Here is a 10,824-nt window from a genome sequence, read left to right as displayed (position 1 = left end):
TATCAACATTTAAGTATGAAAAAGTCATTCACAAGGTGAGCCCATGGTCTCAAACAGGAATCTGTAGTGTTAAAAATGTTTTGCAGAACAGTTATTCTGCTGCTTTGCCATAGTAAAAGAAGTAAAAACTAGGGGCTGGCACTTTCTGAGGCAGGGGTGGGCAATTATTTTGGGCAGAGGGCTGCTTACTGAGTTTTGGTAAGCCATTGAGGGGCAGATAAATATTAATTTTCTAAGTTGTTTAGGGGCCCTGCAGGCTGGAGAGAATGGCCTGGCAGGCTGCATTTTGCCTGCCTCTTGTCCTAAGGGGTGCATCAGGCCTAAAGAGGTTGAGAATTGTTGATTTCTGCAAAACAGCTCTAACTTGCTTTCTCTGCTACAATTTCAAGCAAGCATATGGGAAGCCATCTGGGCTATTGGGAAACTCCTGGAACAAGATACAGATTTGAACACTACTCCTGCCATTCAAGTTGCAGAGTGAATCAAATCTAAGTCTCCCAGTTCTTAGGGGCTAGGTCAGTCCCTCATAAGGGGTGGGGGGGGACAAAAAACAGGCTGGGCAGTGGGTAGGAGGTGTAACAAAATTAAGCTCGCATAAAGTACTGTCTACAAGAGCAAGTTAAGCCTACTTTGACATCAATATTGAATTGATGCTTAGTACCGATTAGGACAATTTCCCATAACTGTGGAGATGTGCGTATCAGCCAGTATTTCAAACATCTGTTAGAAAACATCCAGGTTCTAGTTTTATACCATTATCTTCCTACATAGTTTGTAAACATCTATATCAGATATGCTCAGTGAACTGTATTAGAGAAGAAACTGGTAAAGGAACAGTTTAGATAAGGGCTGTTCAGATTTCAAGCAGGTACAGGCCACACTGCTGCCTTGTTTTCTCCCCCAGGAAGCAGAAGATGGAGGATGAAGGCACTGTCCAGGTAACAGAACAGGAGGGAGAAGGTAGGGGCAGGTGTGGTGATGGCAAATGGCACACCCAGACCTATGGGGAAAGTGTAGAGAGCCCAGGATACAAGGGGTGGGAGCCTACAGGCTGCCAGTTCAGTACGTGTAGGTTACCTGCTGCCATAGTAGGCCCACCCCAGTTTAGAGGACAGTAAATGGTAAAGTCTAACCTTTCTGAGAAGAGCTGGAAAAAGTAATAGTTTGTGCGTGAAATATTTAAGGATCCTGCAGCTTTAGGATTAAATATGGCCAAAGGATTTATTTGATATAAAGCTTTATTTAAAAAAAAGTGTTAAATACATTCTCTAAACATTAGACTAGACAAAAGGAAAAAAAAAGTCACTATAAATATTCCTTCAATCAAGAGACAATGGAATCTTCACAGAAGTCTCTTAACTTGGTTTAACTGTTGCCTTTCCACATAATACAGTCAACTGGCTCTGAAGGGTGGGGGAAAAGGGAAAAAAAAAGGAGAGGCATTTTATTTTCAGAATAAGTAAATTGGTAAAAGTTTTATTTCCATATAATGCTCAGTGCCTAGTTCTATTATTGCATATTAAACCTGTCTGAAAGTCCCTACTAGTCTTAGGCACATGTGCATGGCAAACACTACATTTGAGATGCAATAAACCAGTAAAAATAATAATCTAGCCACAGTCATGTGATTAATAATCCAATAAAATAGCTTTTGTAGCTAGCTTCCATCAGGTCTTAAAAATTGAATATTTGGAAGGGTCCCTGCCATATAGCCATCACCTGACTGTCAGTCCCAGCCTTGAAACTACAATGTTGTTTCACCAGGCACTCACCTTTCTGCCTGCACTGACAAGTTGTAATGGCACAGTTGGGATCTGGTCTCTTAAAATGACAAAATTGTGCATCCTGCCATATATTCCTGTCATAGCAGGAGGTTGGGTATCAAGGGACAGACCCCATTGTACTGTTGTGTGCCATGGGCCTTAGAAGATACCCAAACAGTATAAAGCTGCACTGCAATACTCTAAAGCAAAAAAAATACAGTTAACTCCACTGAAGAGCTAAGCACACATTTAAATGAAGGTTCAGGAGTCATGTTTCTATATGCACATTCTGAATGTGGGATAATATAGAAAGAAAAGCCTGTGTCCTTTATCCAGAGATAAGTAGCAAGTACAAGCAGATTTAGAGAAAAACTATAAGCTTGTAGAAACTTTTCCTTTACTGGAAAGTGCTTCAGGTTTGTGCAGGCAATTTAAAGATCAAGTGTCCAGGTCTTTAAAAAACCCAAAACAGACAAGTATTTAGGCACCTCGTTCCTGCTGAAATAAGCCATTTTTTGTTTTTTTAAAAAATGTGGTTTCAACTGGAGCTAAACCCAGATCCCCCCCCCAAAAAATGAAAATTTAAATGCTCAAGTGTCAGTCCTTTGTAATAATCATTAGAGAATTATATGCCCAAATTACCTTACCACTAGATTATGAATATGCTGAACTGTATCATCATTAAGTAAGTCCATATTAATGTTATGGAGGCCTTCACCAGCAGTTGAGAGTGTCTGAGTATAACAAAAAGTGATTAGATAGTTGAAAAACAGTCTGTTACAATACAATTTATTCACTTAAAAGTGACACTAGTACATGGTAGAACACCTCTTTGAACTGTTCTACTTCAGAAAGTGGACATTTTAAAATACTATTTTGTTTACAAGCTGCTCATTTGTGATATGGGCTATTACTAATAAAAAAAAGAAGAAGAAAAAAATCAGACCAACTCCAACATTCATTTTCCTAGTACACTTTCTATTTTAGGTATCCAAACAAAGATTAAAAAAAAAAAAAAGTTACTATTTAATACCTGTCCATCTGACAGAGGTATGTTAACAAATGGAACAGCTTTTTTCCGAGGCACCGAGTTGCTTCTTAACAACATGCCGTGGAGTCTTCCACTGGATGGTGCAGTCCTCAAGTGAGCCGTCTGTGGTAGTCCAGAACTAGAATACAAAGAACATTTAACTCCCTCCACAGAGGTTAAACAAAATGCCATCCAAGAAACATTCTGCATTAGGCAAATGTTTGAATATCTCATTGTCTAATTTTTTCTTTTGGCCTTCTCCAATAGAAAAGCCATTTTAAAACACCCATCTCCAAGAGTAATCTGCAGAGACTACTAAAGCACAAGTAATCTACAAACCTTGAGGGTGACCATTGGCACAGAACTCAAGTTTAGATATTCTTGTTACCCATATGCACACCCATAGAATACTGTATGCTCCGTTATGGAAATATGGGGAAAAAAAGACTCTCACACTGCAGGTCTTCAGACTACTCACTGGCAGCAGACTGTCCCAAACCTACCTACCGCAAGATTTTTGCATCTCTCTAAAGCTGGCAACTGCCAGAAGCAGAATACTAGACTAGCTAGACATTTGCATGGCCCAAGAACGTTCCTATACTACTTTTGAAGACTTATTTTGGGGTAGACTTCAATTTGAGAAAGGAAGATGAACTTTTAAGAGCCAATTTTTGAGACTAAGGAGACCTAAATGGCTGTGTCAAGCAAACATTTATGAAAGGACCAGAGTGAGGCTATAAACCAGTTTCTGGCTTTGAGACCTATTTAGCCGTCTTACTAGAAAGATAAAATAAATGCAGATTTCTTGACACTTAATATCCTTTCCAACTACACAATTCAAGAAGTACTAGACTTGGCATTTGCTCCTGGCAGAAGACACTAGCAGAAATGAAATGTTTCTAAACCTATACTCTTGCTTCAGAGTATCTTCCACACTTAATAGGCTGAAGTTGGGCTAACAAACTGTCTTGAAATGTACTTTAAGCTATTGTGTTTAAATACAGTTTTCAGGTACACTCAAAGATAGATAAGGATTCAGGTCTTATTACAGTCAGTTTTGTAGAAAGACCCAGCTATGTATGATATTACAGATCAGTTGTGCCATGATATTAATGGCTTACCTTCTAGCAACCCGTGCATTGGTTCGGTAGTTTCTAGGTGTGGCATCAGAAGTAAAAGTCTTAACAGCATGCCTCATATTTGAAGTAGAACACATAGACCTGACAAAACAAGAAAGAATTTTAGAATGAAAGTGGCTTTTTTTTTTTTAGTTCTGGTTATGATGCAGACATTTTACGTTCAGTAAGAAGGGACTAGCGCCTTAGAAACTTTGATAATCTATAATGTTCTTAATTAAAAACAACACAAAAAAAAAACTAAGCCTAAAATGAAGTTCTCTTAAAAAAAAAAACCACACACCACCACACAACAAAAAAAAACAAACACACAAAACAAAACACAAAACTACACAACACTGCATACATACATAGTTTCAGGGCCTGATCCAAGCACAAAGATACAGTACATGGCAAAAAATCCTTGCATCAGATTTACAAGGTAGGCTTTGCCCGAGCTGAGACACTAAACATCCTGCAGGTAGATTTTATTGGAGTTCAAAAATTTCTAACCCAGGCTAGAGATGACCATACAACTCAATCTAGTTCAATTTTCTAAGCCTTCTCCTGTGCACGCTAGGAGAAGATGCAACGTTTTCTGTTCATTTGAGAGGAGTATGAACAGCATGCATTAGAGTAGGTGGAACAAATACCATTAGATGAGGAGTGGGCAATTACTTGGGCCCAGGGGCCACTTAAGAAATTTTGATGAGCTGTTGTGGGCTGGTTCCGCACCACCCAAGATGCTCAACTCACCAAAGAACTCCCTCCATGGGATTTAGCCATGGGCAGGCAGAGAGTGGCGTTCAAGAACAGGTCAGGCAAATCTACTCCCCGCTGCAGCCCACCCCACCAGGCAGAGGGATAAGAGAGAGGAGACAACATGTGCAGCAGAGCTTGCCTGGGTGGTGTGGCCTACAACGCTCCACATGGGGCCAAGCCCCACTGGCTCCTGCCCAGGGGCAGCCCATGCTGTGCTCTGGACTCTGCTCCTGCCTGGGGTGCACCCCCTGACTCCACCCTGCACAGCTTACTGGCTGGGTTGCTCCCAGTGTGGCAGCTTCCCTCACCTTGGTGGCTCCTCCTCCTGTTGCACTGCTTCAGGTGTAAGACAGGGGTAGCACTTCAGCCAGATAGCTCCTGCCCCAGCATGCTGGACTCCAGCTCCCAACCACCTTCCACCTGCTCCACTCATCTGCAGGTGGCTGCTCATCATGCTGGGAAGGCAGAGCCTAGCGCACTGGGGCAGGAGCCTCCTGGCTGAAGCTCCTTCTGGAGCTGGCCTGGAGCGGTGCAGCAGGAGAAGCCACTGTTGGATGGGAGGGAAGCCGAGTAGCATCTGTGGGGCTGCAGCCACACCAGGAACAGTCCTGCTGGAAGACACACACACACACACACACACACACACACACTGGCTGGGGCCAGGGACAGCAGGCAAAGGCAGGAGTGCAGCGCTTGGCTCAGCCCTCACCTGGAGGGTCATGGGGGCAGCTGTGGGCCAGATCCAGTCAGCTGGCAGGCATGCCCCATGGGCCAGATCCAGTCAGCTGGCAGGCATGCCCCATGGGCCAGATCTGGCCAGAGGACTGTATTTTGCCCACCCCTATATTAGGTTGACAGAGTGACTCTCAAGTCATGAATTGAATTTGGATCATCTGGTCTTTAAATAGCTCAAGTGTGCTCTTATACAATTTCTGCTGTTCATGTTGGCACCACAACTATTCTACAGTTTGTTATTCTTGTTTACAAAAACACTTCAGTTACCCAGAGCAGGGGCAGGCAATTATTTTTGGGCGACGGGCCACTTACTGGAGTTTTGGCAAGCCATCAAGGGCTGCACGATAGGCAGCCAGGGGCAGATTAATATTAATTTTCTGAATTTTTTCTAGGGGCTCTGCAGGCTGGATAGAATGACCTGGTGGGCCGCATCTGGCCCCTGGGCCACATTTTGCCCACCCTGATCTAGAGGCATCTCTCCTCCACCAGGTAGTAACATTAGGACTTCAAACTCTACACCTTGGATGCAAAACTGAGAGTAAATAGATAGGACTACAAAAATCAACTGCCATCTCATTTTAGATGCAATTCCTCTACTTGAGCTTTACTTCACTATAGTACATCAATTAAGAATTTGATTGAGCTTGTGGGATTTAATCTTCATTAAACCAACACTAGAGAACCTAAATCTTTTGAACCAGTGAATTGACTCTTTCAAGTAAGTTGCATAAGGTATCAAAGTTCATGGCCTTACCTTGGAAGAGAATTGTTTTGTTTGCTGCTTAGGCCAGAAACTGTCACCAATGATTTTGTTTTAGATGCCTTAAAAAAAAAAAGCATCAGAATAAAGTGAAATATGAATGACGACATTCAGCTAACAGATACATTTCACACTTCTAAAGCAGAGCATCCCAATACCCTCATTGAATCCACTTTACATGCAGTACAGTGTAAAACACAGGCATCCCTAAAAAGCATGTCTCTATCGCACTGTTTTTTTTAAAAAAAAAAAAGTCTTCTCAGCATCTCTCTTCACAGCACCTTTACAGCCATGCTTGCACCACTGAATATAGAGGCTTTACAGTTGAGAAGCAAGGCAAAAAGAGGACTTGTGTCTTAAGACTCAGTACAGACTTTTTCAATGCAGAGACACTGAGCTGTAAAGACCCAATATGAGTAAACTGATGCCACAATAAGTGCTTGCCTCTCCAGGTCTACACAATTCATTTTTCAATAAACCATCCACCATGGACAGACACCAACTAAAAGCAAGTATAAGCACCAAACAATCACGTTTCAATAGAAAATAAGTATTGGTTTAATTTCAAGTCTATTAAAGTAAAAATAAAATTTATTTATTTTTGGTAAAGTCCTATTACCAACTTTGTTCAAGTTCAGAAGAACATAGTAAAACTGGAATTTAAAGCCCATAGCATTGCACTATGAACGAACTGAAATATATACAATCATGTTGTTTCCAAGGAGGTTACAGTTAATCCTGGATGGTTGCACTCAATTTTAAAAGGACAAGCACAGATCATTAGTCTTACGCATGCCATACTAGAACCACAGCTAAAGTCGTATCAGGAAGGACTAAGTCCTGGTCTTGTTGTTTTTTCCTCCCCCGTATTTACCTTTTGGGGCATGTTTGTTGACACTTTCTTCTCATCTTCATACTCAACAATTGTAGTTACCTTTACTAAAAGGTAAAAATTAATAGTGTTTTAGAAGGATGTGGAATAGGTATGAAAAACAAGCCCCTTTTTGTGGTGGTGTGAGGGGAGCAGGGTACATTTCCTGCCACCTAGCAGCTGGTGCTCAATTCCATTAGTTGGACATGCAACACTCAATTTAATGCCTTGTTCACTAGCACAGCTAATGGGGATAAGCCATGACCCTTTTCTTTGTTATTCCTCATGGCAACAAGACTGGGCCACCCTCCTATTCGAGAAAGTACTCGTCAGTTCTGATTAAGATAAATGCTTCTCTTAGAACAGTTCAGCAGATATAGGGCTAACCTGGGACTCCCAAGACAATTTGGGCCAGCAGCAGAGCTAGAGTGGAATACATGTTATCCCAATCACCCTTTATTTCAGGCCTAGCATTTTTATACTTTTGTATAACTGGATAATACAAATCCTAGTCCCCACCCCCAATCTGTTGGGGCTTTCAGACACTACTGTAATCATGTTATATCTTTTAAGGAGTTGTAATGAGCATAAAAATCCCTTTGCAGTCACAAGATTGACACCATTGAAGACAAGAACAAGAATTGCAAAACCAAGCTATGAGGTCATTAGCTTACCCTTTCTGCTTCCAGTCCTCACTACTTTGGATCTCGGCAAATCCTCTACAAGGCAATCATTCTATAGGATGTTCAGAAAATAAAAAAAAGGGAAGATCTGAACAATCAATAGATCACTTTTCTTCCTCATCTCCTCCACCCCAAGAAATTTTGTTATACTAGAGACAGTGACCTGAAAGTTTGTCAAGTAAAGTGACTACTTTCACAGGTCATCTTAAAACCTTCAGGTATGATATGCAAGGTCTGCCATATGGTTTTTATTAGGTGTCTGTTTCAAGAAGCACCCTCCCTGCCCCCGTCTCCAATACAGCAATAGTGCTATTTTTAAGAATTCCTTCATCTGCCTATAATGATTTAAGATCTCTGCTCATCCCCTTCAAGCTGTGCTAGAACAGTGATTCTCAACCAGCATCTCTAGAGAGAATAAGTTAGTCCCACAACACATGGCTTGAAGTTGGGGAAGGAACAGAGAAGAGTATATCTAAAAGGTACTGATCACAGATACATGGAAGCTCTGTCGACTTGGAGTGCCACAAGATCACCACAGGAAGTAATAGGAGATGAGCAGATACAGGCAGGCTCAGGCTCTTTGAAATGCAGTGGCTTGAGTCTAAAAAGACAACGTGAATAACTGGGTTAGAACTTACAGGCACTTACCCCTACAACAACAGCAGCGGCAGCAGTTTCCTCCTTCCCTTGCAGGTCTGTTACAGAAAGGTACAGCTTGCTTGTTATATAGTCTACTACTTGCTTAACTATGGTGCATACAATTCTATACACGTGGAAGAGAATGAGTTAGACCGAGGAACAGCTGGGGGACGGATTTTAACAAGATGATATTGTTAACAGGATCTGCATGGTATTTGCAAGTTTCACAGGAGTTTTCAGTTTCACAATGCCTTGAATAATCAAGACCAACAGCTTAAATACCAGCTGTCCTGAATAGCATATTGGATCTCTAGAGAAACCAAGTTAGTCCCACAAGACAGCTTGAAATTAGCAGGGAGAAGGGAAGTTTACATTTAAGGTACTGGTCACAGACTGGGATTTGACAGCATAAGCATCCAAATGCACTAAACTGAGGGGCTTAAGGAAACTGGGAATACTTTAAAGAGTTCTAGACCTTCATCTTGTGTCATATGTAGGTTTATTGTAAAAGAGCTCCTGGAATATCAGTGCCAATACTAGCAAATATCAACTATCTATTACAGCTTGATTTGCTGCTATCATTTCATAAAAATACAGGCTGGCCACACAGTTGCTTTTTTGTTTCTGACCTATTAAATACCCACATGAGAAGACTGTATAGTAAAAGGACTCTAAATTATGAGACACAGAGAGAGAGAGAGAGAGAGAGAGAATCCAATGACTATGTAATTTCAGTTTCTAGATTAAGAACACAAGGATCTAAAAAAGTTAGGCTAATTAGAGATATTGGAGCAACTTGAGCATAGGTTGTTAAACAGGTTGATTACTTGGAATCTTGGGAAAGAAAATTAAAAAAAGAGATGGGGGGGGGTGAACATTTTAGCGGGGAACCAACTCCCCTGGAGGTTTTGGTCTTGACAAAAGCTTACTTGGTGAACTTTTACAGCCCGCATTACTACATAAATCAGTTTAGTTAACTCAAAACAGTAATTTCTGGTGTTACCTTGATTGCATCACACTTCATTTGAGATTAATAAACCAGTTCAATCAAAAAAACAAAAAACAAACCAAAGGGAAAGACAAGTAAACCCACAGGGAAGTTTAAGACTACACTTGAGACATTAAAGCAGATACAATGCTATTTATACTAAATCAAAAGCTTATCAGCCAGAGAAAAAAAATTACATACTAAGCAAGTCTTTCCTCTTCATTTTTCTGATAGCAACTGGGATCTTCAGTAGCTCCACTTTAAAAGCTTTTTCAGCTGTTTCCATCAGTGAATCAAGTTCTTTCTTCATTTCCTGAATATTTTCCTTGGCTTTACAGAAAAAAAAAAAAACAAACAAAAAAGAAAAAAAAAAACTAACAAACAAGCCAAGAGTCACCCATTACGCTTTGCAGCTGCATTCAGTTTGTGAGACCGACAAATATGCAAAGTAAGAGTTAAGGCTGCAATTAGTGGCCCATTTGCCTTGAAGAGAAACCAACTCTAGACCAGTATCGTCTCACAGTTTTCCAAGCATCTAGACCCGAGACTTGCTATTGCGATTAGACCCTTTAACAACCAACCATCTAGGGGCCTCCTTAGTGGGCTCTCTCCTCAGCGTCCTAGTTTGTGCAGAGGGATGCGGCTGTTCCAGGTTCCAGAGGAAGCCTGGCATTGAAGCCTGGTCTTTCTGAGCCCAGAACAAGTGGTGCGAGCGCACGTGCAAAGCCAAACGCAGGGCAACCGATTTTAAACCAAACGGCAAAGCTCGGCGCCATTAGCACGCGGACAGAAGAAGAAAGGGGGGAAGAGTCTGGTTTCTTCCCTCCACTTCCAGCCGAAGACAGCTCAGCGGCCGGAGGGAGGTGCTGGAAGCTAGATGTCAGCATTCAACGCGCAGCCCGTTTCTGAAAGCCGCCGCTTTCCAGCGCCCTCCCCAGGCCGGCCCGCGCGCGGCCTTCCCAGAGCAGGGCTCACGTCACAGGCTCGCGGATGACGGCATCAAGCCGTCGGAGCGTGCCGCGAGCGCCCTGGCCGAGGTGCCTCACCCTGCTGCTCCAGGCCCCGGAGGAAGAGGCCGATGCGCTGGTTCTTGCGCGCCTGGCTCGGGGCGCCCCGGCCGGCCTCCACCCCCGAGTCCCCGCTGCGCTTCTTGGGCGGCATGGTCTGGGCGGCGCGGCTCGGCTCCCGCCCGCCGCTGCCTTTTGTAGCGCGGGGCCCGGGCGGGGCGGGGCGTCCCCCAGCCCGCCCTTGCGCTGACCCCGGGGGGCGCAGTGAGCGCCGCCGGGAGCTTCGGGCCAGACAAGCCCCAGTGCTGCCGGGTTGGGGTTTTGCTCACTTGTTTCGTTTTGCTACCACTCCGCTGGTGTCCTAACAAAAGAGCTCGCTTCTGGCGCGAGTCTTGCCTGCCGTGAATTTAGACGGGCGAGTCAGGATCGCGCCAGCGTCGCGCCAGCTGCCACCAGCGCGGAGCAGCCACG

General features: G+C 43.1%; 1 protein-coding gene across 3 annotated transcripts; it reads right to left on the bottom strand.

The window, feature by feature from the left end:
• Nucleotides 1-1,220: 1,220 nt before the first annotated feature.
• Nucleotides 1,221-10,633, bottom strand: LOC149857209 (borealin-2-like). 3 transcript variants are annotated; one of them, XM_090063449.1, is made up of 10 exons: nt 10,393-10,585; nt 9,548-9,676; nt 8,368-8,414; nt 7,711-7,771; nt 7,040-7,104; nt 6,160-6,227; nt 3,915-4,013; nt 2,797-2,932; nt 2,411-2,497; nt 1,221-1,403 (listed from the first exon to the last, which is right to left on the bottom strand). In XM_090063449.1, exons 1-10 carry the CDS (start codon nt 10,505-10,507, stop codon nt 1,356-1,358), a joined length of 855 nt encoding a protein of 284 aa, XP_089919575.1. In that variant the 5' UTR covers nt 10,508-10,585; the 3' UTR covers nt 1,221-1,355. The 3 variants fall into 3 exon arrangements, with proteins under 3 accessions (XP_089919575.1, XP_089919573.1, XP_089919572.1); XM_090063447.1 differs by lacking the exon at nt 10,393-10,585 and adding an exon at nt 9,928-10,358; XM_090063446.1 differs by having other exon boundaries at nt 1,302-1,403; nt 2,406-2,497; nt 10,393-10,633.
• Between the last annotated feature and the right edge of the window lie 191 nt (nt 10,634-10,824).

Source organism: Crocodylus siamensis, chromosome 9, assembly GCF_052110815.1.
Source record: "Crocodylus siamensis isolate JL-2025a chromosome 9, ASM5211081v1, whole genome shotgun sequence".
NCBI lineage: Eukaryota > Metazoa > Chordata > Crocodylia > Crocodylidae > Crocodylus > Crocodylus siamensis.
Note: the sequence above shows the minus strand (reverse complement) of the source record. Positions and strands in the feature narration are given on the sequence as shown.